The 26,693-nt window shown below is 37.6% G+C and overlaps 4 protein-coding genes across 6 annotated transcripts; 1 reads left to right on the top strand and 3 right to left on the bottom strand.

The window, feature by feature from the left end:
• The first annotated feature begins 13,640 nt into the window (after window positions 1-13,640).
• Mei-9 (DNA repair endonuclease XPF mei-9) lies at window positions 13,641-19,151 on the top strand. Its single transcript, XM_076892512.1, has 21 exons — window positions 13,641-13,674; window positions 14,027-14,126; window positions 14,198-14,325; window positions 14,409-14,525; window positions 14,675-14,831; window positions 15,007-15,074; window positions 15,168-15,347; window positions 15,461-15,641; window positions 15,719-15,871; window positions 15,958-16,071; window positions 16,149-16,297; window positions 16,365-16,519; window positions 16,597-16,828; window positions 16,930-17,113; window positions 17,189-17,356; window positions 17,532-17,669; window positions 17,743-17,961; window positions 18,051-18,224; window positions 18,305-18,445; window positions 18,560-18,751; window positions 18,843-19,151. The coding sequence occupies exons 2-21, from the start codon at window positions 14,097-14,099 to the stop codon at window positions 18,999-19,001; spliced, it is 3,039 nt and encodes a 1,012-aa protein (XP_076748627.1). The 5' UTR covers window positions 13,641-13,674; window positions 14,027-14,096; the 3' UTR covers window positions 19,002-19,151.
• Window positions 19,093-22,387, bottom strand: LOC143422081 (putative inactive peptidyl-prolyl cis-trans isomerase-like 6). 3 transcript variants are annotated; one of them, XM_076892462.1, is made up of 10 exons: window positions 22,144-22,387; window positions 21,886-22,074; window positions 21,747-21,809; window positions 21,520-21,667; window positions 21,223-21,412; window positions 20,978-21,128; window positions 20,690-20,876; window positions 19,688-19,878; window positions 19,469-19,614; window positions 19,093-19,400 (listed from the first exon to the last, which is right to left on the bottom strand). In XM_076892462.1, the coding sequence occupies exons 1-10, from the start codon at window positions 22,369-22,371 to the stop codon at window positions 19,280-19,282; spliced, it is 1,614 nt and encodes a 537-aa protein (XP_076748577.1). In that variant the 5' UTR covers window positions 22,372-22,387; the 3' UTR covers window positions 19,093-19,279. The 3 variants fall into 3 exon arrangements, with proteins under 3 accessions (XP_076748577.1, XP_076748578.1, XP_076748579.1); XM_076892463.1 differs by having other exon boundaries at window positions 19,094-19,400; window positions 22,291-22,387; XM_076892464.1 differs by having other exon boundaries at window positions 19,094-19,400; window positions 21,982-22,074; window positions 22,291-22,387.
• Window positions 22,388-22,555: 168 nt separating this feature from the next.
• Window positions 22,556-26,291, bottom strand: LOC143422565 (zinc finger protein 277). The gene is made up of 9 exons (XM_076893313.1): window positions 26,183-26,291; window positions 24,557-24,826; window positions 24,202-24,424; window positions 23,935-24,112; window positions 23,570-23,772; window positions 23,337-23,499; window positions 23,029-23,241; window positions 22,804-22,946; window positions 22,556-22,713 (listed from the first exon to the last, which is right to left on the bottom strand). The coding sequence occupies exons 2-9, from the start codon at window positions 24,567-24,569 to the stop codon at window positions 22,611-22,613; spliced, it is 1,239 nt and encodes a 412-aa protein (XP_076749428.1). The 5' UTR covers window positions 24,570-24,826; window positions 26,183-26,291; the 3' UTR covers window positions 22,556-22,610.
• On the bottom strand, window positions 25,141-26,688 carry Alg3 (Alg3, alpha-1,3- mannosyltransferase). Its single transcript, XM_076893312.1, has one exon. The coding sequence runs from the start codon at window positions 26,463-26,465 to the stop codon at window positions 25,152-25,154; it is 1,314 nt and encodes a 437-aa protein (XP_076749427.1). The 5' UTR covers window positions 26,466-26,688; the 3' UTR covers window positions 25,141-25,151.
• Between the last annotated feature and the right edge of the window lie 5 nt (window positions 26,689-26,693).

The following is a 26,693-nucleotide window of genomic DNA, read 5'->3' as shown; positions in this document are numbered from 1 at the left end:
AGCGATGGGAAATCCGCTGATTTCACGCCTGTCGTGAATTCCGTTCACGAGTTTCCGCGTAAACGACGTTGCCCGTTTATGGGGGTGGTTAACGAGGGTATCCCGCGAGATAATGAAATGCTTTTCACGCGCTTTTAAGCAAACTCCGTATGCTGCTCCGATCGGTCTCTCCTCGTGAGCGGTGCACGGGGTTCAATGAAAGTGTGTGTGTCGGAGAGGTGTGTCGCAACGGTGCGTCGAGAAGGAGGAATATTGATTTCACTTGGCTGCACTTTCATTCATGCGGGGATAGAATCAGTGGATATTAAATAATTAGCTGTTTGTTTTCTAGAAGAGTCTTTCCAGGCCGCCATCTCCGTATAAATTACATCTACACCGGGTACTGTGAAAATCTCAGATGTTCACAATTCGTGCTCATCGCGGCCGCACTCTTAACGGTCGACGATCTTCCTCTTATCACGAACGAACGGTGCTGTAACTATGTAACGCGACGCAAGACTTCACGCGAAATTACAAATCCATCGTGTTCCTTCAATTCCCTGATTCCCTAATTGGAAGAATTAATAATCAAAGTTCGTATCCCTAATCTTGAACTTCGAACGGGCAACCTCCGTTCAAGCTGAACACGATCGTCCAACTTTCGAGTGAGTTAATAACTGCTCGCGTTGCTCTTACTTCGCGCTCGATGCTGGGGAGTATTATCTGGAATGGTAATCAACGGGGACAACCGTTATCAAGGTCCGTGTTCGTGCCAATTTACGGCGCTGATATACACCACGATGCCCGTTTTAATCAACGGTGTGAGCGTCGCCTTAAGTAACTTTGCGTTACGCAAACAACTTGCACTTTCGTATTGCTTTTTTTCTTCCCACATCTCGCGTACGAGTACACCCACCGGTGTCTACCCGCTACGCCTCACGTTTCTTCGCTCTGCCAACGGACCGTTGGCTAAATGTTTATTCCAATTAATCGCCGACTTTTACCATACTGGTATACAAATTGATTAAAACCGCACTTGACTTAACAAAGTAATACATATATATAGACGATGCCTCCCTCTATTTTTCCACGATCACCATTCGCATTATTTATATCTGCGAGAAAAGTTATTCTCGGAACGACTTTCCCAGTATTGATACGAATTATCTTCGCGAATGCCTGTGCAGAAGGCTTCAGTGTTATTAGCATCAGCTTAACCAAAGATAGACAGTCGAAGAGCTTCATGTCTTCTAAAACAATCTGTCTGACAGTGTAAAACACTGGATCGTTTAAAAAAAAAAAGGAAAAATCGTCGCCTCTGAATCACAGATGTGTACCTAACCAAACGAGACCTACTTTATCGATACGCGACTTAAAGACCACACCGGGCAGGGAACGTTGAAGAATCGTATTTTCGACTGGCGATCGGTTCGCTCGAATTAAGACGAAGACGAGGCGAGATTGCGAACGGGACGAGTATCACGAGCGAAGCTGACCAGCTCCACTCCGTGTACATCAGAGCCAATTTACCCGCCATTATACGTTTGCCTCGCTAATGGCCTTCCCGTGTGGCTTAGTTTATTGCCGGAGCGCGAAAATATCGTACGCGATACACGCCAGCCTAAATATCCGAACGGGCAACGATTAAACAAATTAACCGGCGATTAATCTGATTCACACGCGGCTGCTGGTTGTTACCTCGTACGACGCGCGTGTTCGATATTTAATAAACGTCGCGTTAATCGTCGCCGGCTTTCCCAGCGTTTCGCAGCCGCGAGTCCCCGCAAAGGAAGGCGTCTGCATAGCGGATCGTGATTAACGCGACTACCTGCCGATGAAAAGTGAAATTCCCGCGTAATTTATGATATCGTTCGCCGTTCCTGCGAGTGAAAGCCTGTTTTCTACGGAAAACTTGCACGTTGTCTCTGCACAGAGCGATCCTATTGTATCGCCTAGAGAAAAGTTATCTCGCAGTGTGAAAAATCAATTGAAAAAGAGCAAAACTGTATAAGAACCAAAATATTCTTCCCTCGTCGACGGATAACGATGGAGCGTCGATCAGCCGGAATAGAAACCGATCCGGCGTTCGTCGACGTCCACGGAGAAGTCGCTCGTTGGAGAGCTATGCGCGAGAGGAAACGGGGCTCTGTTTCGAGCCAGGGGACCCAGAGCCACGGTGGCGGCTGCCTGTTCGAAAGGAATGAGGATAGAACGAACGGTTAGGCCAGGCCAGATATATTTAACCTCTTCGCTGCGCGCGGTCCGTCCGCGAGGAGCAACACTTGCTCTCCCGCGATTTAAATAAATGCACGCTCCGAATACCGACCATTGTCCCGTCCCGTGAAACCCCGAACACTTGGACGAGCAACTTTTCTAGGAGGAAACAGCCCCTCGAGTTACGATCGAACGATGGCGCGCTCAGTGCACAGGTACGATCGGACACGGACGCGGTCCCTTTCTCTGGAATGCATATCGACCTGGCTATTTTCGGAGTCCGGAGTCCACGGGATCGGCTGCGTTGCCGTGGAAGAAGGATCAACGCGGCTTACCCCATTGTCGCGGACGTTCTCGTGCACGCTGTCCATGCTCGAAGAATATTCTATTATTAATTAAGCGTCGACTTCGTTGCTGTGGGAAAAGAAACGCTGCTCGCGAACGCTTGTACGAAACGAGTTTCGTTTCGAGATTCAGAAGGGTTAATTTATGAATCAGTTTGTATACACATGCACGCGAGTAGAAGTTATTTCGACGAAAAATCGAAAACTCTTATAAACAAGCGCTTCTTATAAAAGCTCTTCTTGTAAATGTTCCGAACGATAACTTGCATCGACGCCCGTCCATCAATCGGTGCCATTTTCAGGGTGTTCCGTGAAACTGGGTCGAGATGTATATTTTTTAGAACGATAAAAATTGATCGTGTACGATATAATAAGACAAATCGAAATTTTGCATTGAAACATTTCGATTTCTACTCTTGTAGTCATACAGGGAGGATTACGTGTTCCGATAGAATAATTATACGTACTTCCTCGTTAATGCTGACACGTTATCTACTATATACGAGGAAGATGTCTTGGCGCTATCTTGGGTAACCTCAAATAAAAGATCTTGAAACTACACGAGTGTGCATAGAGCTTTACTTCATATTAAAAGTAGGAGCATCAGATAAGGTTTAGGCGGTAAAAATAAAGGCGACGTAGATAAGAACAGAAAACAGATATTCTGCAAACCACTTATATTGCCCCTGGTCTCTATACGTGTGTATACTTCGATTACTCGAAATCGCTATCTCCCTATTTAAGGAGGCGCCAACAAGTGTCTTCTGAAAACCTCGATAATCGCTTTCGTTTGTCTTGAGTAAATATCTCAATGGAAACGGAGCTTAAAACTCCCACCGATTGTACTTTGCGATGGACAATAGATTAATAATCATTTTCCACGTTACTTCCCTCTTTCTCTGTCTCTCTCGATGGAACAAACAATATTTCTACCCCGTCGCGGCACCTGTTCAAACACAGAATCCTGAAAACGATCGAACACATCGTGTCCAGTTTCACGGGGGACCCACGCCCATATGTAGATCCGATTTGCCACGGAAGAGACCACGTAGAGTCGCGTCACTGTCGAATCTGGACGTAGCCGTAGTGAGTCACCGGCCCCAACAGCTGTCCGATTTCTGATTCAGCAATTAAATACCCCGTTGCGAAACACGACGTTCTATAAAGTATTCGCTATACACGATATTTTAATCGATTTGCATTTCTTCGGATTGCAAAAAAAGACTCGACTTAACATCATTCGCCGCTGATGTAAATTCCCGTCGAGAGATCATGCGTTCGTCCCTCGTTTTCGAGAGAATTCCTTTCCATCCGTTCAACGTCGAGATCTATCGTGTTGGTCTGACGCGAAAGTAAAAGGTATTTGCAATCTCAATCGTCGAAAACAATTTCCACAACGATAATACCTATTCCCAAAATCGGCCAACGCTATTAGCTCGCGAATTATCGTGCGAGAAGACCCTGGAAGACAGGAAATTTAATTGTTCGCCCGGCTATCGAACAAATAACGAGCTCAGCAAGCTGTACGCCCTCACCCGGGGGTTTCGCCCCCAACCAGGAGAAAGCGAAATGGTATCGAACTAACGAGGTATACCCACCCACACGGGGAGAGCCGGTTGACGATAAAAATAGACAGCGAAACAGCCGTGAGGACCCTTTCGTCGGGTCTAAGTGCGTAAGTGGCGTGTGGAGTGGTTGGCCAGTTGGTCGGAAGTGCACACTACTCGGTCGATGGGACGTCATCACGAATCGTGACGAAAGGATGCAACGTCGATGGATGGGACGAGGCAAGGGACCGAGGGCGATGGAACAGCGTGAGGAACGAAGTCAACGGGCCCTCGATAACTCATGGAGGCTAACCAGGGGGAGAATTTCAGAGAGGAGTTTTCCTATTTAAACAAACGTGACCCACACGCCACGATGAAATCTCGTATTCGATCTTTGCTTCTATCCATGACCATGGATTTTATACTAACGTAATACAGAAATATCGAAATACGCAAGATCGTACACTGTCGACAGAAATGATAATCGATGCACGAGCTTGCGTACAAACTTGCGTACGTTCTCACCCCTCGCCAGTGATAAAACGAATTTCCGTCTCCGTGCCCAGGTTATGTTTTTTAATAGAAGAATACGCATTTGCATAAACATCCACAGGCTACAACCAAGCGAGCTGGTCTGAAATTGTAGTCCGCGTCGCGTTAAAATGCAAATTTCCGTCCGAGATTTCTCGATCGCTCCTTCTTCCACTCCGATACTCCTTTCCATAAATCTTCCGGTACCCATACGCAAACCGCGCTTTCCTTCCTCCCCATAATGTACCACGCGACGTCGTCAGCGAACTGATCGTGTCGCCAACCCTGGAACGTTCAGCCAGCTACCCCAGTCGCCGCTACTCACGGGACACCCTTCGCTCGTCGACTGCCCGCTGACGGGGTGAAGTAAAAACGATGGGATCGCGTAATCGTTGCGTCGAGAGAAGCCGGAGCCCCGGGGAGCGTGTGCAGACGAGATCGTTTCGACTCCGCTCAGGCTCGTGATTCCTTGCTCCTCTTCTCGTTCTCGTCCTCCCTCGACCTGCCTCGCGTTCGCCAGACGAGGAGCCGCCGACGAAAGAGGAAGACGAAAGAGGAGGCCGTTCTGCTCCTTTACGAGTCGTGCCTCAACTTTCACTCTGATCTGTTACGCCTCGACGATATCCCGCTTCGCTCCGCCATCATCCTCCCCTGCACCCCTCCTACCCTGCCGCCGGCTGTACGGTCGTGTCGATCCTGTTCCGATTCCTGTCGCGAGGGTACAAGGTAACGAGACGTATAAACGCCCTGCACCACCGGTCACGGATAGGCCAACAGGGGCTAACTGTCACTGCCGATGTGACGTCACTGGCCTCTGTCGTGCCAATCGATAGCGAGACGAAGGGGTTGCAGGTGCAGCCGTGTAAACACATGAAACGACTGTTGGTGGTTCCCGCGCGATGATTAACGAGGAACGAGGGTTGGCTCCGTTTTTTTTTTTTTCGTTCGATGGATCCAGACGAAGAGGGAAACCCTCTTACTGTTATCGATACACAGATACGCGGGAATCGATTCGATCGAGACGGGAACAATGCCGCTCTTGTCTCCTGACGGTCGAGTGGTCGTCGTTTAGGGGGATGTTTTGGCACGCTCTGCCTTTTCTATGGCAAGACAGGGTTTTCTACCATTTCACTTTCTTCGTCCCTTTTCGTTTTTCTTCGTTCCTCTTGTCCCCTTTGCGGAGCTGGTCTCGCGATCTCGGTGAACGAGTTCCCTCCGAGCGTGGATCGATCCAAAAATGGGGTCGTTCGGTGGTAGTCGAAACAATTGGCGCTCGACGCATTTAAAATGATTTACGACGGACTCTCGCGGGATTTCAAGAGCAGATATGCAAACGAGCGATGTTTCTTTTGGAAATTACGAATTGGCAATGGTATCGCTGTTACTGTACAGGGGAAGATAGGCATGCAATGACACTCGCGAAGATTTATAAAGCGTCGAGATATTTTGAGGAACGGGTATGCAAAACGAGCAATATTTCTTTCGGAGGTAACTGGATTTCCTGTAGAAATTCTAAATAGGTAACGATGCCATTTAATACCTGAAGAGGCACGATGATAAAAAATATTTGTACGAGAGACGGGTCTGGGGAAAATATTAAAACATTATAGTTCCATCGTACTACGGTCGAGCGCATTCTCGGTAGAATTAATCGCAAAGTAAATATTCAATTTATGCATCAAATATTATTACTTCATGTTAAATTTTATTCGTCGGTTATCGGAATTTCCCTGCGAGACCAATAACGCTCCTAATGGATCCGTCGTTGGTTCACGTTTAAAAGGTTATGCATTCGCAATTTATGGAAAATTAGCAAAAACGGATACGACGCGTTTTACATATTTGTTCTCCGTTTAAATGTTCTACAGGATGATTACATATACGAGGATATTAAATTTGCAATGGAATGGAAGGCAGAAGCCTATTAATTACAGAAGCTATTATTTTAATGAATATTATACGATCTTAAATTACGCGACCCAATCGTCCCGCGGCGTATAAAATAATCGATAACTAACATATACATTGTTTTTTCTCTTCTTTCTGTTATTTATAGTCGAATTAATCGCTCGTGTGAGTTGTTATAAAAAAGAGAAAAAAAAAAAGAATAAAAAATGGTACACACGCTCGTCCGTTGCGTTCGTGGATATTTTCCTATCGATCTTTCTGTACAAATTTCCAGCTGTTTGCCGGTTTATTACGCGTGCGAGGCGAGGCAGTAAATTTCACGATGAAGAAACAGAAACGGATAGTAAGTGCAGGGGACGAAAGAAAAAAATTATCGCTCGGAGCCAGTCCCGGCTCGGAGAGTTAAAAATATGGCCAATTAAAGACCCACACAAAGCTGAATGCAAGGGCCAACGTATTCCGGCTTGACAAGTCCGAGATGAAACGAGCTCGTCGACTTTCCCCGTTTGTTTTCTCTCGAGTGCGAAATATCTTTATATTTGACGCTCGTCCCGCCTTTTTTCCCTTCTTACCCTCCAGCCAGTGATTTATCAGATCGCGCGGGGCATTTTTAAATATTCCTCATCTAATTAAAACTCTGTTACAGTTATCGAAACGCGTACACGTGCAGATATACAATACGATTCCGTCGACTTGCAAAAGATGTATGAGATTCGGGCCGGTCAGAAAATATCGTGTAACATTTTTTATCAAAAATTGTGTAATCGCCGCGATCGAGGTCCGTTCGCGCGGTGTTATTTCACCAAACACCTTTGCCTCGATGCTGAATAAAAATACACGCGCGTGTATCCGCCGCGTGCACAGCTGAAGAGGGTATGTTACATACTGTCGAACGCAGGCGGATTAACTTCAAACTCAATTTATTCAAAACCCTCCATACTTGCACCGCCATCGCCGTAGCGCACCCTCCAACAGCCCTTCGGTTACCGTGGGTAACAGAATCGCCGTAAAAATCGGTGGAACGCTCTGTCGGAAAGTAATTTCGTAGCGCGAACAAAAAACAGAAAATCAGACTCCCCTCATTTCCTACGAAAAAACACGTTCATTTAAATACCGTCGTCGTTTGCCATTCTCGTTTTTTTCTCTCTTCGTCCCGGCTAAATTATTCCAGGAGACGAATTTTTCTACCTGCTCGTCCAATGGCCGACTGGCTCATTCGAGCGCCATTTTTCGTACACAGCCGCGCGATCGTGTGGGACGAGATCGAGATTTAAGGCCGGTTCCGAGGATTTAAGATCTAGTCGCGTCGCGTTACGAACATAATTTATTTTTGCTAAATGTTGCAGAACGTGACGCGAACCGCGACGGGAGAGAGAGAGAGGAATAAGGAGCGGAACGGGACGGTTAAAAGTTGAGAAACAGCTCGCCGGAAGAAGATATAGCTCCCGAGGGAGAAAAAAAGCAACGGAGCTGGCTTCGTTTCCTCTCTGAATTCGCGGCAAGATTGAATTTAACGCCGACGAGTGTGAATGAAAAGTAACTCTGAACGAGAGAAGTGTCGTCTGGATCGTGGAAAACGAAAATACAGACGAGATGTTGGGAAACGAGTCCGCGAAGGAAGAAAGATAATGATATCGCTCTGGTTCTTATCCGAATTGGTGGGGAAATTTAATTGAAATCGGAAAAGAAAGTTTACGTGGAAAAGCTCGAAAAGAAATGTCTAAAACGAAACCGGAAACCGACAGAATTGCTCCGATTTGTCGGGTGCGACGGGACGACGGAAGAAAAATGAAAAGTGGCCGGAGCAGGAGCGGAGGAATTTTAACGAGCATTCGGAAATGGTGGCGGTATCGTCAAGATTTATCGTCCGATACGATACAATTTTTAAGTTTCGAGAGATTCGACGGAGCCGCGGCGAAGTGTGTCGAGACTTATCGGAAAAGAGGTCTATGGAGATGCCCGATTGCGAGTCCTGGGAGTTTAAGGGTCAATCGATAACGAATCTAAATATTGGCTTTGGCTTTTATCAGCGAGCACAATCCTTAAGTACCCGGCCTATCGTAATTCTCCGTGTATCTTGTGCGCGCACAGGAAAACTCGTAAAACCGTGATCCCGGAGAATGAGGTCATCGGTGCAAACGGATACCCTTTTCTCGGTCCTGTGACGCAACGAATACTTGCAAATTTTCCCGTCAATTAACGACGATGAGTAAGCAGCTGATAACAAGCGCATCGGATGGATCTTTAAATCGACTGCTTTTACGAAATCGATCGCTATTATCGTCGGATACGTCGATCGAGAAGTTGCTCGCCGTGTTTCGTTGCGACGTGAATTATTTATACCATCTCTGTAGACACTTAAATGACACCATACCGAATCCGATGAGTTATACTACTTTTATGTAGATACCGCAGAGAGAACTACCAGACGGTCGCGCACGCCTATAAGAAGATTTAAAAGAGAAATGAACTTAAATATCGCGAATAAAAGAAAAAGTTAATTCGTGCAGATGTATGTTAATGAATGTATGCACCTTTAGAAATTTATTTATATACATTAATACGTTCCACGCTGCAAGTAATCGCCTATGGCTCGCCGTTACCGTCGCGGCTGCGTGAAACTTTCATTACTCGAGCGAAGTCAATCCTCCGATGCACTTGTGCAAAACGCCTAACATTGTATTTGTGAAGTCGAAACGAAAACTAAACGGGAGCGGAATCTAACGTATAGAGAAACGTTTACGCGTAACTGGCGCGAGATACCGGCAGTAACACCGTCGATTATTCATCCCCGTTCGCAAGATGAACGATGAAGAAATCCAACGATCCCCCCGCGTATGCGGCCGGAAAGATTAACGAGAGTTGGAAATTCGTTTGGTATACACGTCCCAGGGCGAGATCGATTGTCGTACTGCGACACTAGTGTTGGAGAGTTGGCACAACTCGAGGGTTGCCGTTCGTCACAAGACCCAGGGATCAAACTCCGGACCATCGAGACCTTCCGGTAGCCATCCGACAGTCAACGCTAAATTTTCGTCAAATATAAATGCAATCACGCGTACTATCGCGATTAGGCTGGTTGCTACCACCAGGATGAACCTTTCCACGGGGAAACGATCTGCAAATCGTTTCAATTTACCGCACCATTCGTACGAGCAGGTATTTCGATAAACAGCGAAACTAGAAATCATGGCATCCGAGTCAAGATAATCACGATAACGTACCGTTCAAATAAAATTGTGTGTAGATTCAAAATAGGTTCTCTTCGATGTTTACGATCACGTGCGTCGCGAACAGTTCCACCGGGTCGCGCATGAAACTGTTTTCGCTAATAGCTCAATTTCAATAATCGTTCAAAAACAACTCTCTCCAGAGCGCCTGTTGTATGGAACGGAACTGTGTCGCGATGGATCGTATCTACGTATCCGGAAGTCGTCGATAAAACGCGGCAAGGTAGAAAAGGTGGCGGTTAAAAATTTGGAAATGTTTCAACTGCGAAACAGATAAACAATGCCAAGTAACGTAAAAACAGTTGTTCCTTTTTTTGCTTTTTTAAAAATCCCGGCTACGCGTCAACTTTCGAATCTCTGCCGCGACCTGTTAAAAAAAAAGAGGAAACAACCGAACCGCGATAAAACTCGTTTCGCGCGTCCAACGTACACAATTGCGTCTGTCGCGGTGCACGACTCGTTTCTATACGAGTAGATTTATTGGAACGTTTTCTGTCTACTTGATTACGGTATGAAATTAGCAAGATACTGGTACGGAGCAACGTACGAGACGAGACGAATACGGTCGACTACAGTGATTTTAGATTTCCAACCGCTGAGAATTGCTACCTCCAAGCATATAGCGACGATTGTCTTCCCTTTCAATGGAACTCAACGTGAATAAAATTGATAATTAACCAAAAATACGAAACATTCCAAGATCCTTAGCCAGTTTGCAAAAATACTCCACGTTCAGAATGAAAATTACTTCAATTTGTAGTTGCACGCTAGTCTCAAATTATGTCTCCACCTTACTCCTCGGTACAAAGGACAACTTCTACCCCTGCTTTTTTCTTTCTACAGTCCTTCCCGTCCACAAAAAGTAACATGAGTAAGCGTGCGAAGAAACAGTAGTAGACACTCGTTGCATTCAGAATGCACCTCGCATACCGCACCGAGTACCTTACGATTACATGGTATTATAATTACGCACAATTTCGAACTCTTATGTTGCTCAAAGTACTACCAGTATTATGCACAGGCGCACCAATAGTATGCGCGTCCCTCAAATGTAAGCACAGGAACGTTCGCCGTGGTGACGCGTATAATAATTTAAGGACACGCATACATAGAGAACAACAAAAACCAAACCCTTATTATTAAGCGGACTCCTTAGTTTGAAACGAGTGTGTCTCCTTTTATAACGTCGTTTAGCTCGCTCTTTATCTCGCGACCGGTGTGGTTACGGTATATCATTCTTACCCTTTTACTTTTCCGTTAGCAAATTGCGTGCGATTATAGTTTATTTAATATCCTTTGAAAAATTCATACCATCGATCGTATCCTTCGACCGCTCTCGGAGTGCAAAACCGACCTATTTTTCCTCTTGCGTATTTGTACCAATCAACAGACGATAACAGAAATAGGAAACCAAACAAAGAATGTAGTACATCTACGAGTGTTGATACTTTTCAACAATCATAACAGTACCGTCACTTCCGTTGATTCTTGCCCTCAAGCGTTCTTACGATAAATTCCGGAGAACCGGAAGCACGTGAACGCGTTATCGCGACGACGATAAATATGTTTTCATCGAGAGGAAATGAAAAGCCTAACCTACCGCACCGTTCGATCTTTCACCTTCGTCGTTGCGCAATTTCACCATGTCCCGAACTGCTGTACTTGCACACACGTGTGAAAACCTTACCCAATCTTCGCTCCGTTTCTTACTCTCTTACGAGCTGGTTGAACAGCGTCTGGGGGGTGAATCGAATTTTTTAAACGAGACGAAGCGAAACGTCCTCCCGCGGAACGGAGCGGAACGGATGAGAGACCGCGTAGCAGGGATAGAGCAGCGTTGAACACGCTCCTTCGCGGAAAGGACTCGCGTTCGAGAGACACCGTAGAACCGGATAGCCGCAGGAAGAATTCGTACGAGAGATAAAAGAGGCGCTCGGGCACTACTTACCATGCAGAAGAACTTCACGTCGGCGTTACGCCCGCGCACGAAAACAATCTAGAGAAGTACACCAAAAAATCCGTAAGCGTGTGTCGTTGTCCTGTTCGTCAGGAGGTCCTCCCTCTGGCACGCGCAGCCTCGTCCTTTCCCTCGCAGATACGAACGGACAGCCGGCGAATAGAAAAACCTCACACGCGTGCTCCTGCGGTGGTGAGTAAAAAAAAGAACGTTACGCGACGAATCGAAGTGAAGAGCGATACACTGACAAGCAACCGCACGGCGCGCGGGTTCAGCGGCCGACTGAAAGGATGCAGTCGCCTTTGGTCCGCCATGGTCCGCTCACGGACCCCTGTGGCCCCTCGTGGTCCGGCCAACCCCCCACCATGCCACGACCAACAGAGACAAAGCGGCTGCGCGCGCACCTACACATTTTTTCACCCTCCGCCATTCTCCCTTCCCTTCTGCCCCCACTCCGCCACCCTTAGGCTCGATTCATCGCGCACCGTCCCTTATGTTCCTGTGCTCGTACACACGTGCGTAGCGCCTAGCGATAGGGTCGATTCCGCGATCAAACTTCCATTCGTTTCGGATGTCTAACAAGAATTATTTGAGTCGTGCGTCGACGACGAAGGAATGATAAGCTTGTTGGAGGCTGAACGTGTATTGTACATTTGAATAAGCTGGACTCCTAAATGTGATATTGTAGAGAGTGACTGAGACATGACATCAATATCTTCAAATGACTCACCCAAATTTGAATGCTTCCTAATGCGTTACAGCTGGTATTCATGATTGATCCTGGATCGTTTGTCAAGTATCGCAAACGGATCAGGAGGGTATTGCTCCCATCGCTAATAAGGCGACGTATACATCGCTACCCAGGAGTCCTTAGTCGACACTCGCCCGCGCTACCGCTCACCCCCTCTTCAACCTCCTGGCAGACTCGTCATAGGCCCTGTTTACACCCTGCGAGAAAGAGAGACTGTTACCGGTCTGGTAGCTTATATCGATGTAGGAAAAAGTATATACCAACCGATCCTATTGCACTGATGGAATCGAGGTAACCGCGTTGCAATTCGACGGACCGGTACCAATGGTAGCGAAGAACACGCACACGATCACGACCTTCTAATGCGTTCTGATAACGCATTACGTACTTGCGTAACAGAAAATGTATAACGTGTGTTTTTTTACACGACGAAGATATGATGCAAGTTGCTTCACTTGCTGACACGCTAGAGATAAATGAATGGATTAGAACTGTACAAAGCTATATACATAAAGTACATTCATTTGCCCTATCTATCGCTTATAGAACTCTATTCGATACTGCGTATTCTAAATGATGAATTGTACGGTACCTCTAATTTAATTAGAAGTATAATTCCGAGTGTGGACAATAATTATGGCTAATACAAAGCAATATAATTATTATACCTCATTCCCTGGTAACGATGCGCCGGATATCGCGCTTGGTTACGAAGAATTAGATGCAAGCATCAATGGATCTGCAACCGAAAATAATTAAGCAATTAGATACATTCAAATTAATTGAATTGAATGTGGATTCTCTAAAATATTGATTTTGTTTGCGGTAAAACAATATTTGTGTTACCAATCAGCCTGGTCTGCTCCAACGGAATTTTCAAACGCTGACGCCATGGATCTAGATTAAATACAGGATCGGCTATATTCAATTATATTATATTATCGATTAGCACCACTTAACAGAATCCGTTTCATTTCAGATATCAATCTGTTATTAAATCATATTGATTAAATTTGTTTACAGACCAAGAATCTAACACGTATGCACGTCGAACGCGAATTTAATTTCACATTTTAAAAGAATCCTGGTGTCAAACACATCGAACTGCAGTTCATTTGTTTACTGATCTCCCGCGACATCTGTCAAACGTTATACATGATAATTTTATGTATGCATCAAAATTTGCACAGTTTGCATCAAAATTGTTATTATGGTAAATATAAAGACCTATATATTGTACTATTATAAATTAAATTTTTAATCGTATGTAATTTATATTATAAATTTGCACATCGTTTTTCGTCTTGAAAAACGCTAAAGATGAAGTAGCACTTTCAGACATTAACCTTATCTAACCTTCCCAATACAAACATGTAAAACAAAAGGATCGGTGCAATACATTTTTTAAATAAAAATGTAATAATTTGATTAATTTTTAATGTACATTGCAAAGTTGTACAATTTAAATGCAACTATTACCTTTGTTAACCGATTTTCTATTCATTTTGAATATAAATTACGTGTATCGAAGGTTTATTATGTACAATATTTATTTTTTTTTTTAGTGAAATTCATGATTGGAGACAAGAAAATTAGTGGTTGTTGCATGTTGATCATGTTAAAATACATTATACTATGAGGAATATACTTATTTATATCGTCCTAGTAAGAATTTTTAGTCTAAAGGTTTTAGAGGTTATTTTCTAACCTTTTTAAATAACAACATTTTATTTTAGCATATATCCTATGTGTTAGCGTATGAAGATAAACTGTTACATTACATATCTGATGAAGTTGCAGAAGGTTCATACAAATATTATAGTTTAGCATACAATGGTTTTATTAAAATAGTATTAATATCTGAGTAAGTAAAATAATAGAATATTATAATAGTTCTTAATTGATATTTATACATCTAAATTTATACATGTACAATATATTTTATAGGTTTGGAGACGCAGATTTGTATGCTTCTCAAACAACTACAAAACCAACTTATGAACCAGACCATTATTGCCTTCAATCCGCTACATGTGGAGAAGATATTATCCTTATTCCTGACAAGTACATTAATCAGAATTTTATACAACCAAATAACTACATAAATTTTCATATAGTTCATAAAGTTCATATGCTCGTGCATCTATATTAGACTCTTGTTCTGAAAATAAAGTTTATCAACATGTGTTTTAACAAAAATTTTTTTTCCTTAGCTTTAAAAGACCAGTGAGTATAGGAGTTTACGGGCATCCATCACATGAAAACAGTAAATATATTCTATTAGTCTATCAGACAACAGATACGGAACACGTATCTTATGAGAAAACCACAAAAACTTATGGTAATGAAGTATGTATAGTGAAACAGAAAATTCCAAACTGGATGCAATACAGTTTGTATATAATTATTGTATGTAATTAATATTTAATTGCAGGAACAGGATTCATCAATGTCAACATTCCTTAAATGGTATCTGCTAGATATACTGTTTCATATATTATTTTAATGTGTATTGTAACATAGAATATAATTTTTGTAATTAATCATGTTGGAATACGAGAATCAAATGTTTTTGGAAATACTCCATGAAGATGGATTGGTTATTGTTGCAAAGTAATTATTGTATTATTTATGTATTATATGAAATATATACTTATTTTATTTCCTAAAATTTTTATATATTTATATTAGTATATGTTATTTTAGGGGACTTGGTATAGAGATCGTATTTGCAAATATATTGCGAGCTTATATAGATCCAGGAAACTTGATTATAGTTCTAGGAACTAATAGCCACGATGAAAATTATTTCATCGATTTTTTCAAAAGCAATGGACTTAAACAATTACCCCGTGTCGTAACTTCGGAATGTACTTCTGATGAAAGGTTTCAATTACAATTCTTTGGTTTTAAAGTAGTATTCGTTCGAAAGTATACGAAAATCTTACGAACGAATATCTTAGTATCATTTATTTTTTTAATTCTAAAATAAATTATAGGCAGCTAATGTATTTAGAAGGTGGAGTGTTATTTATGTCGGGTCCAATTCTCGTGGTAGATTTGTTAAAGAAAAGAGTTCCATTGAATTTAGTTACTGGTGTTCTTGTATATAGAGCGCATAATATTTTAAATGCATATCAAGAAGCATTTGCTCTTCGTTTGTACAGGCAGAACAATAAGGTGAGTATTAAATGGAAAACGATAAATTATTTTATAACATAAGATATTGTTTATATTAATCTTATACATTCCTGTAGACCGGCTTTATCAAAGCTTTTACTAATTCGGCACTGGCGTTTACTGTTGGATTTATGCAAGTAGAACGAGTAATGAAAACTTTATTCGTAAAAAAATTATATTTATGGCCGCGATTCCATACACTTGTAAATAATAGTTTAGACAAACATAAGGTAATTATACCGTGTAATTATTAATTTTATAACACATTCTTGATTTTACTGTTAACAATTATTAAGAATTAAATCATTGTATTTAGCCTGATGTTATTGAACTACATGTGAAAATCACACCAAAAATGTTAAACATTCAAACCTGTTTACTTGATATAATGAATTATGTCATAAAAGAACTAAAAAGACTTAATAAATACGTAAGTGCCAATAGAGTTTTACTAAATTGTTAAGTTGTGCAAAAGAACTAAAATCTCCTGACATTTTACTCTTACAGTTAGATCTGGATGATTTAACTGTTGAAAATGCAATAGCGAAAAAATTTCATAAGCAATTACAATCGCAATTGGATCCTATTTGGCATCAACTTAGTTCCACTTCGAAACAATTATTATCCGACTTAAAAACACTACGCGCTCTACTTTCGTAAGTATATTAAAAGCACGAGGAAAAAACAATAAGTGCCTAAAAAAATTTTGCAATTATGTTTTAGGTGTTTGACCTATGAAGATTGCGTTTCATTTTATGCGATGCTAAATCGCTTACGTACTATGGAATATGCTGTAAAAAATAGCGGTTGGTTGATGTTGGATTCTGTAGATACACTATTTAAAAATGCAAAGCAAAGAGTTTACAATGAGAAAAACGGTAAACTTGTCATTCTCGTATCTATCTATATTAAAAATAATTTTATGAAAATTGATATTCGTCTTGTTTATGTACAGAATTGAAACCTGAAGCTACTCCGAAATGGACCGCATTAACAGAAGTATTAGTTGAAATCCAAAATGATGCCAAAAAGAAGAAAGATAAAACAAATGGTGAAAAAATTCTTATTTTAGTACATGATCGTAATATTTGTTATCAGATAAAAAATTATTTAACTATGGGTGCCAGTGAATATTTATTATATGAAGCAATGAAAAAACTCTCTCATAAAGAAATACAAAAAGCAAAGTGTGTAAACGATTTAAAAAATTTATTTTATTTAGATTCCAATTTTTTTATAACAATTAAATATTTAACTTCATATTGTTTTAATTTATTTATTGCAACAGTGAAAAAAATGTAGAAAAAGAATCTACATCTACAGAGGAAACTAAAGAGAAAGATGACATACACGAGGAGCAAGACTCTTATGTATTAACATTATCGCAAAAAATTAAAGAAGGAAGTCAATCTGATTCAATAGCAGAAGAAGATAATGCAAAGCATCAGACTTTATTTGAGGACTGCTCACAAGTAAACTTATCATTCATTAAATATTGTAACATAATATGCATAGAATTAAAATAACGATATAAACTACCCTTTCAGATTGCAGATCTAGATTTAAGTACTATGAATACAGATACTCCTATTATTTTGGTGCAGTCTTTGAAAAAAGGTGGAGATCCAATGGCATTGCAGCGTGCTTTAACTGAACATATGCCAACTAACATTATTATGTACATAGCGGATATTTCTGCTGTACGACAAATCGAGGTATGTGTCAAGTTGAAGTAAAGCTCGATCTATTAAGTATTGTTTTGAAATGGTTTTTCTATATAACAAGATATATATATATGATTAAGGTGTCATTGAACAAAAAACTGACGGCGTTTAAATTTACTTTTGATGTAATACGACTGTGTTAAACATGCATTTATTTTTTAACTAGGTTTACCAAAATAATAATCCATCAATAGATTTAAAAGTATATTTCTTAATCTATGGAGGCTCTGTAGAAGAACAAGAATATCTCACATCTTTGAGGCGAGAAAAAGAAGCATTTCATACACTGATCACTGCTAAAACTGTATGTTGCTATACCTCGAATTAATTTTCACGTTTGTACATACAAGTTGTAGCACAGTATCTTTTTTTTCTAGACAATGGTTATCCCGGAGGATCAAGATGGAAAGAGTGAAGATTGTTTAAGTCTTGCGATACAGTCCGATGCGGACAATGAAACAAGTACACGTAAAGGTGGAATATCAATGCAACGTGCAATCCCTAATACTGTCATAGTTGATATGAGAGAATTTCGAAGTGAATTGCCTGCTATACTTTATACACGAGGCATGAAAATTGAACCTGTGACGTTACAGGTGCGAACAATTGTAGCTAGAAATTCAACCTTAACTAAAACGAATTTAAAGCATGCAATACTAATTATTTTATTTTGCTTTATTTATAGGTAGCAGATTACATTTTATCGCCAGAAATTTGCGTTGAGAGGAAAAGTATTTCTGATTTAATTGGTTCCTTGAATAGTGGAAGATTGTATAATCAAGCCATCTCAATGACCAGACATTACAGTAAACCAATGCTTTTAATAGAATTTGATCCAAATAAACCGTTCTGTTTTCAAGTATATATATATTATTTGCATACCGTAAATTGAAAGCTTTTGTTTAAATTCACTAAAAACTAACTTTCATAATATTACAGGGGTATTATTATGCTAGCAAAGATGTACAAAATATGTTCATTACTTCGAAACTTCAACTACTAACTCTACACTTTCCTCGTTTAAAACTTGTATGGTCACCTGGGCCTCATGCAACAGCACAATTATTTGAAGAATTAAAGGTAATGGCAAAAATAATTATAACTTCCTTCATAATGCAACAAAGAAGCAACACGCTAAATTCATTTTAATCATATTATTAAGAATATTACATAATTATTTGTACAATTTTATAGCAAGGAAAAGAACAGCCTGATACAGCTATAGCTGCACAAATTGGAGTAGAGGAAAACAAAGAGGTAGCAATAGAGAAATTCAATCCTCGTATTCAAGATTTAGTTGCAAAATTACCTGGTGTAACAACCAAAAATATATACTCGATATTAAGTAAAGGACAATCGTTAGATCATCTCATTAAATTAACAAAAGTATGTACTGCATTTAAAATTTTTGAAATCTGTAACTTTCAAATAAATCTAATAATAACACATTAAATAGTATGCATTGTTTTCCTTCTAGGAAGAACTTACAGAACTTATTGGAAATAAAAATGAAGCACAAATGCTATACAGTGCTGTGCACGATAAAAATTCTCCAGCTGAGGAGAAATCAAAAACAAGTGGTAAGAAATATATGACCAAAGGTCGTGGAAAAAAGTTGTTTTCTAAAATTAAGTAGTGGTATTTCTAACATTTAATATGTAATATATTGTTTTCAAAAGTATTTAAATGTGTGTGATTTGCGTGTATTTTATTATAAGATAATCATATAAAAAGAATTATGCTTGTACAACTTTTCATTAAAAAATAAAGTATTTTTATGTATTAAAATTTAATATAATCCCATAAGAAAACATTGAAAAAAATATACTTAATGATTTTTTCTTATTATGCTTTGAAATTTAAATTTAGATTTATTATGCACACCATGAATTTGAATAACAATATCTTCTCCCCTTATTCTTGTGCTTCTAAAGTATCCATTAGACACAATATAGCTTTATTTAATATCTCTTCTAATAATAACATACAACCTTCTGGGACTAGTATTTTATTGGCATGTTTTGCTTCAAATATTCTGTAATTAAAAGATTTATTAATATAATTGAATAAAAACTGATATTACTAAAATATTCAATTACATACTTTGTAATATTTATTTTACCACATTCACGAGAAATTAGAGATTTCCCTCCAGCTTTTTCAATAGCCTTCAATGCTATTTCGTGCGCAATTTTTAATGTCTTATGTATTATTTCGTGAGTATTCAACGAAATATGTTGCAGGCAAAACTGACCAGATCATTTATTATAACGAATATTAGATTTTAAATAATAAATAAAATATTTTGGATATCCAACTTACTTCATTATGTTCATGATAAAAAATGTATGCTAAAATAATTTTAGAGACTTCTGAAATGAATGCTATTTTTTCTGTTTCAATCATTGAATCTGGTTCAAAGTTCAGTAATAGGTCACGAAGCTTAGTAGCTGTAGAATCATGCCTTGCCATATCGACTAGATGAACTTTTTCATAAACATGCATATCCATTCCTAATTTTGAAAAATATATTGAACTTGTTTGTAAAATATCTAAATCCCGACAACACAACTTTGTCACAGACAAGTGACATCACAGTGCTCTTACTGTGACAAAATTGTGTTGTCGGTTTGTATATTTCAATAGTTTTATTGTAATTTATTACATGTTTTAGTAGTTTAGTTGTAATATGTTTTATATTTCCCACCTTAGTAGTAAGAGAGAGAAAGATATATAAGAAAGCTATAAGTAAGAGTGAGACAGATGCAGCGACCCTCCTTTAAAACCCCTGGCGCCATCTCTGTGAAAAGTGCTCAAACTGGTCGCTCAACATTATCGACAGTGAAGTGAACTACTGCAGCACTAGCGCCATCTCTGAGGAGGATAGTGAAACTAATTACCGACCTAGCTTCAGCGTTCTTCCAAGAGATGGCGCTAGTAGTCTTCAGTAGTTTACTTCGCTGTCGGTATCGCTGAGCGACCAGTTTGAGCACTTTTCACAGAGATGGCGCCAGGGGTTCTACAGTAGTGTCAGCTGCATCTGTCTCACTCTTACTTATAGCTTTTTAATATATCTTTCTCTCTCTTGCCTCTAAAGCGGGAAATATGCAATAAATTCCAGTAAAACTCCTGAAATATACAAGAAAATACAATAAAATTAACTAAAATACACAATATAAATATAATAAAACTATATACAATTATAATAAAACTACTAGAATATATAAGAAATTACAATAAAGCTACTGAAATATACAAGAAAGTACAATGAAATTATTGAAATATAAATAAGAACTACTACTATAAAGTGTTGCCTTTAATTACCCGGTTCATAATCAGTTGCAAGACAATAAAAACCATGTAAATATCGTTCAACCATCAACAGCGACGCTGTATCACGGAGGTCCACCTTATCTACGACATTATCAAGCCATGGTGTAATAGAATAAAAATCAAATGTTGTATTACTAATGCCTGTATCTTCTCCTCCCATACATGGTTTCTCATATTTCTGAAATAATAATTAAATACATTGTAACCAAAGCTGACTATAATCAAATACAATAGAATAAACATTTTCAACTATTAATTTAAAAAATTAATTGTACTGACAAGGAAAATATTGGACTCTGTCTCCATTTTAATTTCATCTCCAAAAATGTATTCTCCACATTGTGAAATCCTTATTTGTTTAGTAGGGGTTTCATAGTATGTTGAAATATTTTCTAATGTTTTTAAAGTTCTAGCACCATCTACAAGTTGTCTTCATACAAATTGTAAATTAACTTACATTTTGCTATAAATATTAGCTCATTCTAATCATAAAAAGATATTTGAAGTTAATTTATTGTACTTACCCAAAAGCAACATAATAATAATTCATCCAAGGATTTGGTTTTAAACATACAATAAACTGGGATTTATTACAATGTTTCCCATCATTTGTCATTGAAAGAACTCCTCGACGATCATGAAGAACACAGTAAGACTCATCAGGTATTGTAATATTGCCAGTAGCATTTTTATCAACTTCAGGCAACTCATATCCTGTAAAAAATAAAGTTATGTTAGAATTGAAGATTTCAAGTATATAAGTTCTGTCCAGTTAGAAATATTTTAACAACACAAAGAATAATTTAAATATGTTATTACACCTCCACATTGAATCCATCCATTTTTTACAATACGATGAACATATGTGTTAACATAATAAGCAAGTTGATAACATTCATTCATTTCGTTGTATCCAGTACAAAGATTCAAGAAATGTTGGCAAGTTAATGGTAACAGATCTGAATATAGCTAGATCAATATCATATTAAAGTAAATGTTTGCTAATATTACCATATTCTGTAAAATTAAATTATAAATAACTTCTTACCACGAACACGAGTGACCCAACAATGAGTTCATCTATAGAAAATGTAAAATAAACATACTTCCTCTGAAATTTAACATATTATATTAATATATAATATTAAATAAATAAATAAAATTGTATCCTATAAGGGAAAATTTACTTTAGATTTTTCCATAAATTGTTTACAATGTTTTATAGCAAGATTTTCATAATATTCTGCCCCAATAGGTAAGCTGAAGATATAATCCTGACTTACATAATGTAATAAGTCTGTGTCACTACCAACAAATTCATCATTCATAAAAACAACTACAGTTTCAGTTAATGACCATATTTTACCACCAATTTGCTAAAAACAAATGTATGTGTTAATATCATTACATATTTTAATAAATGTAATAACGATGACAAAGTATACCCTTTTCATTTTATATATATAGTCGTACCAGTCCATTTGAAACATTTCTATAATTTGTGGCAAGGAAAATTTAAATGGTAAATGTTGATGCAATTTTTCTGCACATACTCGAGCTTTTTGAAAAGCAATTGTATTTACAATACCTACTATTTTAATTCTAATGCAATCACTCTTAAAGGAGTTTGAACATTTCTTGGATAATCTAGTTTTAACATTATTCAACATCATTCTAAAAATTAATTTGAATTTTTTTTAGAACAGTAAACGCGATAATGAATGCGAAATTGCACAAGATTAAGTTTTGCAACTCGTTGTGTTATTCACTGGTAATATATCGCTACAGCGATAGTTCTCAACCGATTGAAGTCATGCAAAAATAATAAAAAAGAAGATAAAGAGCACATTTCAAGTATATCTTTTAATACTTTTAAAGTTTTTATTATATTTTCAAGTGTGTTTCATATACATTAGAGTTCTGTAACATTTTCGATATCACTTTCTTCATCGCTAGTGCTACTTGTGTCCAAATTATATAAAAAGGACTCATTTTCACACATAGGAAAATAAAACCTAAAATTTTCAAATTATTATTTTATAGAAACTTGAATCAGATAATTCATAAAATAAATTATAAGATTTCATAGCATATAAGATACTAACTCTGGTTGATCCCAAACTTTTTGTGTAGGTATTTTAAAATGATTTTCTTCTTTCATGTGTTCCAAAATGTTATCCACTTCTGTTTGACAAAAAACGCACCTCTTTAAATAAATCTGTCTTCTGACATAATTTACCACTTTTACCTATTTCAATATTATATTTTAATAATTTACAATTGATTAAAGACAATGAACATAATGGAAATAGAAAACATGCTAATCTTACTTTTTGATAAAATGTTAAGTCTTTTGAAGCAATTTTAAAATCAAAGTCATGTTCTGCCTTCATATGTGTAAGAATAAGATGAAAGTGCTTATCACTGTAAGTGCAAAATAAACATGAAATGCCAATGCCCTCATCATTCCAATCAGACCATGTATCTTCATCTTCATTTTCGCTGCTTTGCTCCTCTACCACATCATTTTCTTTGCAATTACTCTAAATAAAATAAGGAGTACAATATTATGTACATTTGTATTTGACATGGAAATTTTCTATTAAAGTGGTTGTTAATGTATTTGAATAACAAACACCTGTTTGTGTCTCCACGATTTTCCAGGCTCCAAGTAGTTATTTATGTAAAATTTATCATACTCCTTATTATTAGGATTTATTCTTTTGTGTAATTTCTTTCGCATATGTTCTTTTAATGCTGTACGATCTTTAAATAATTTTTCGCAATATATGCAAATTAAACTAAAAGAAAATATTTTATGCATTCCAAAATAAGTAATATCTTTAATTAAAATATATTTCAATATCTTACTTCTCGATGGTAGTCTGAATTTTATCTAAAAATTCATCTATAAATACCAAATTATCTGGTTTACCAAGATATAAATTATGTTTCTGAGCCAAATGTTTTACATATGTAATACGCAACCCAGAAAATTCCAGTCGACAAAAGATACAACCTCGTTTAAAGCTTGTATCTGTCCGTTCTCTTGCTTGCTCTGATAAAACCCATTCCTTAAAAACAAAAAATAGAAACATTTCAAAATACAAAAATATTGAAATTGAAATGTAACCATTCTTTTGAAAAATATATTAAAACTAATCTTTGTTTAACATGCAGAATTAAAATTTTATGAAGCTTTCCATGACTCCATGGAATCATTTTAGGATTAATACCAGTTTAGCTCGATGTATTTCATCTCTTAAAGTTTTATCCTCCGAGATGCAATCGGAAAGTAAGAAATACATTTCATTTTTGCTTGGTTTTCCATCTGGCGTACAATCCATTAACATTGTTGTGCAATATTTACTCAAAGGCTCTTCTTTAAACTTAACACTCCAGTAATGTACATAGCTAAAAGTAATTTAGATTTTCAGTTTTCCAAATAGTCAGTTTTTAATGAATATGAAAGAAACATATTGTTTTTTGTGAATTAATCAAACCTTTTTAAACTAGCAATATTCCAAACATCTCCTATTACAAATCGATGTTCTTTAAATAAATGAGTTAAGAGATCCTTCTCATTTTCAGGAAGAATAAATTTCATATCGCATAAAAGACATTTTGTATCGTAGGACTTATCATCAAGCCCGACAAATTGAGTTTTATATGCTGCGCAATCTTCATTAAGAACACTGTTTGTAGGCAACAAATCGTCATATTTTTCTACGTAACAATTTCAAATTATTTTTAAATAAATTTGATTTTATATTTACATAACTATTGCAGTTATATCTAATAAATATATATAAAATTTATATTCCTAAGCGTTATTTATATATAATCTTGTAAATATACCTTTCGAGCTCATAATTTTATTCCAATTTTTAAATATTTAGACAGATGTACAATTTAGATGGAGAAAGTGTTTTTGTGATAGGTTAATAGTATACAATCATATTCGTTTAAGGAAAGACTTATTTCTCTTTTCGTAGAAATTTTTAAATAAATCTGTTACTTTCTATCCAATTAATTAATTGTGTAAAAATAATGAAAACCATCATTATTTATCGTTGAATAATACACCGTTCTTGTAAAGAATTCACGCCATCATATGTTCACGTCGTTCTGTCAAAAAGAAAATTTCCTATTGGGTAATCTTGAACTGTTATCTGTCAGTAGGACATTTAAATTAAAATTAAGCATTTCACGCGAAGTATGACATACGTAATTTTTTTTATCTTACTTTATCATTGTGTATACATATACAGAAACAATGTTTTTAATTACAACGAATTTTAATTTGATAATTTTATTATAAAGAATGTATGTAATATGAATGTTATAGCGACTATTTACTTATTATTTTTAATTAATGCATACATTTATAGTTTTATATTTATAATTAAGGGGAAATGCAGGCATTTCTTAGTTATATGTATGTATAAAATATTTATTTATCCTTTACACTTTTTTTAGACTTATCCTTTATAGAACCAAATAGTAACATTACATGGCATATATGCAACACAACACTACTAAAAACAGTGCTTGGATAAGTATTCCAACTTAATTCTATTATTCCCAAAATAGTTAACTTTATTACAGTCTTATAGCCTGTACACCACGCAATATAAGGTAGTGTATGGTAATACCATATGTAAAATTGGTAGTGCAATGATCTGCTAAATGTGATACCAATAAAGTTTGCCATAAACATCGGGAAAATGAATAATTGACTAACTGTAGACATATCCACTTTTTCTTTCTTTCTCAACTGTGGTTGCAAGCTTTTCTCCATGCACTTTAATTTAGCATACGATTTCATATACTTTATCCATGTTGGTGCACAATATAGTAAGGTTAGTGCATGTAATATTAATAACGATATATGAAAATATGGATGGACAAATATATGTTCTGGTAGAAACCTCCAATTTACAGTCCATTTAAATTCAAAGACTCTTCCAAAGTTGAAAGCACCGTTTATATACGCAAATGCGTTATTAAGAAGGAATGGTAGACCTAATATTAATTGAATTAAAGCACAAATGGACAAGTGCGTTATTGTTTTGATTATTCCTAAATTACATATATAAGCTATGAGCAGTGCTGGTGCAAACAACAAAATGTTCATTTTCACAGACACAGCCATGCTGTAAAGAATACTTCCTAAATACCATCGGTCATCTAGAAACGCGTTGAGGCTGGCGAATAACAGCACTACAGCAACTGGATCGTTAAAAAGTCTCAATGTAAATATAGAATGAACTCTGTAAGACGTACAACACATAATGATCAATACGTAAGGGGGAACTTTCTTCGTTTTCACATAAATTCGAAAAACTAAAACGAGCAGAATTATGTATAGAAACGCGAAGAAGTATTGTGCTATTTTTATTCTTGCTCCGTGTTCCGTAATGAAGTACAACATAGAAAATATGTAAACAAAGCCAGCAGGGTAGACTAATGGTCCTGTGTCACCTTTCAGCTTCGAATAATCCATCGTCCCATTCAAAAAACCCTCGACTTCTTGCATATACGCCTTCCAATCGATTTCTGTGTATGGCACCCTTTCGATAACCAATACATTCAAAGCGATTTCCAAAATAACGAACAGCCTTCCCATAAAAATTAATTTTCTTGGGTCCGTGAATAAGGAAGTTATTTTCCCCCATTCTAGGTAATTCTCGTACCAGTTCTTGGTATTTTTCTTCGACATTTTCACTGGATTTAGGTTAGATCGCAATTCTCTGCGCGGCGCCATATCGGCTATAGGTACACGTGTTCCTTCAAGTTTGTTTCTCTGTACGAATGGTAGCCTGCGTTCGTTTACATGTGTAACCTACTTCGGTCAATCCAGCTTCTAATTTTTTTCTTTTTCACCCGTTCGTATCAACCAATCGTGGAACGGTATGTTTGGTGTGAGTCACAGCAGGTTAGGACCAATCAGGATGCGCCAGCTGGAATTCCGGGCTTTTGACAGAATCCAACG

The sequence above is a fragment of the Xylocopa sonorina genome, chromosome 3, assembly GCF_050948175.1.
Source record: "Xylocopa sonorina isolate GNS202 chromosome 3, iyXylSono1_principal, whole genome shotgun sequence".
Classification (NCBI taxonomy): Eukaryota; Metazoa; Arthropoda; class Insecta; order Hymenoptera; family Apidae; genus Xylocopa; species Xylocopa sonorina.
This window is presented reverse-complemented; position numbering and strand designations above follow the sequence as displayed.

Coding starts and splice junctions, on each gene's coding strand:
- Mei-9 (XM_076892512.1), top strand. CDS start 14,097: ATGAGGAATATACTTATTTATATCGTCCTA. Junction 14,832..15,006: donor TATGTATAGTGAAACAGAAA/ATTCCAAACTGG, acceptor TTGTAATTAATC/ATGTTGGAATACGAGAATCA. Junction 15,348..15,460: donor GAATGTACTTCTGATGAAAG/GTTTCAATTACA, acceptor AATAAATTATAG/GCAGCTAATGTATTTAGAAG.
- LOC143422081 (XM_076892462.1), bottom strand. CDS start 22,371: ATGATGTTGAATAATGTTAAAACTAGATTATCCAAGAAATGTTCAAAC. Junction 21,810..21,885: donor AATTTATGGAAAAATCTAAA/GTAAATTTTCCC, acceptor GTTAAATTTCAG/AGGAAGTATGTTTATTTTAC. Junction 21,668..21,746: donor TTGGGTCACTCGTGTTCGTG/GTAAGAAGTTAT, acceptor ATATTGATCTAG/CTATATTCAGATCTGTTACC.
- LOC143422565 (XM_076893313.1), bottom strand. Junction 23,242..23,336: donor AATCGTGGAGACACAAACAG/GTGTTTGTTATT, acceptor TATTTTATTTAG/AGTAATTGCAAAGAAAATGA. Junction 22,947..23,028: donor ACTTAACATTTTATCAAAAA/GTAAGATTAGCA, acceptor ATATTGAAATAG/GTAAAAGTGGTAAATTATGT.
- Alg3 (XM_076893312.1), bottom strand. CDS start 26,465: ATGGCGCCGCGCAGAGAATTGCGATCTAACCTAAATCCAGTGAAAATG.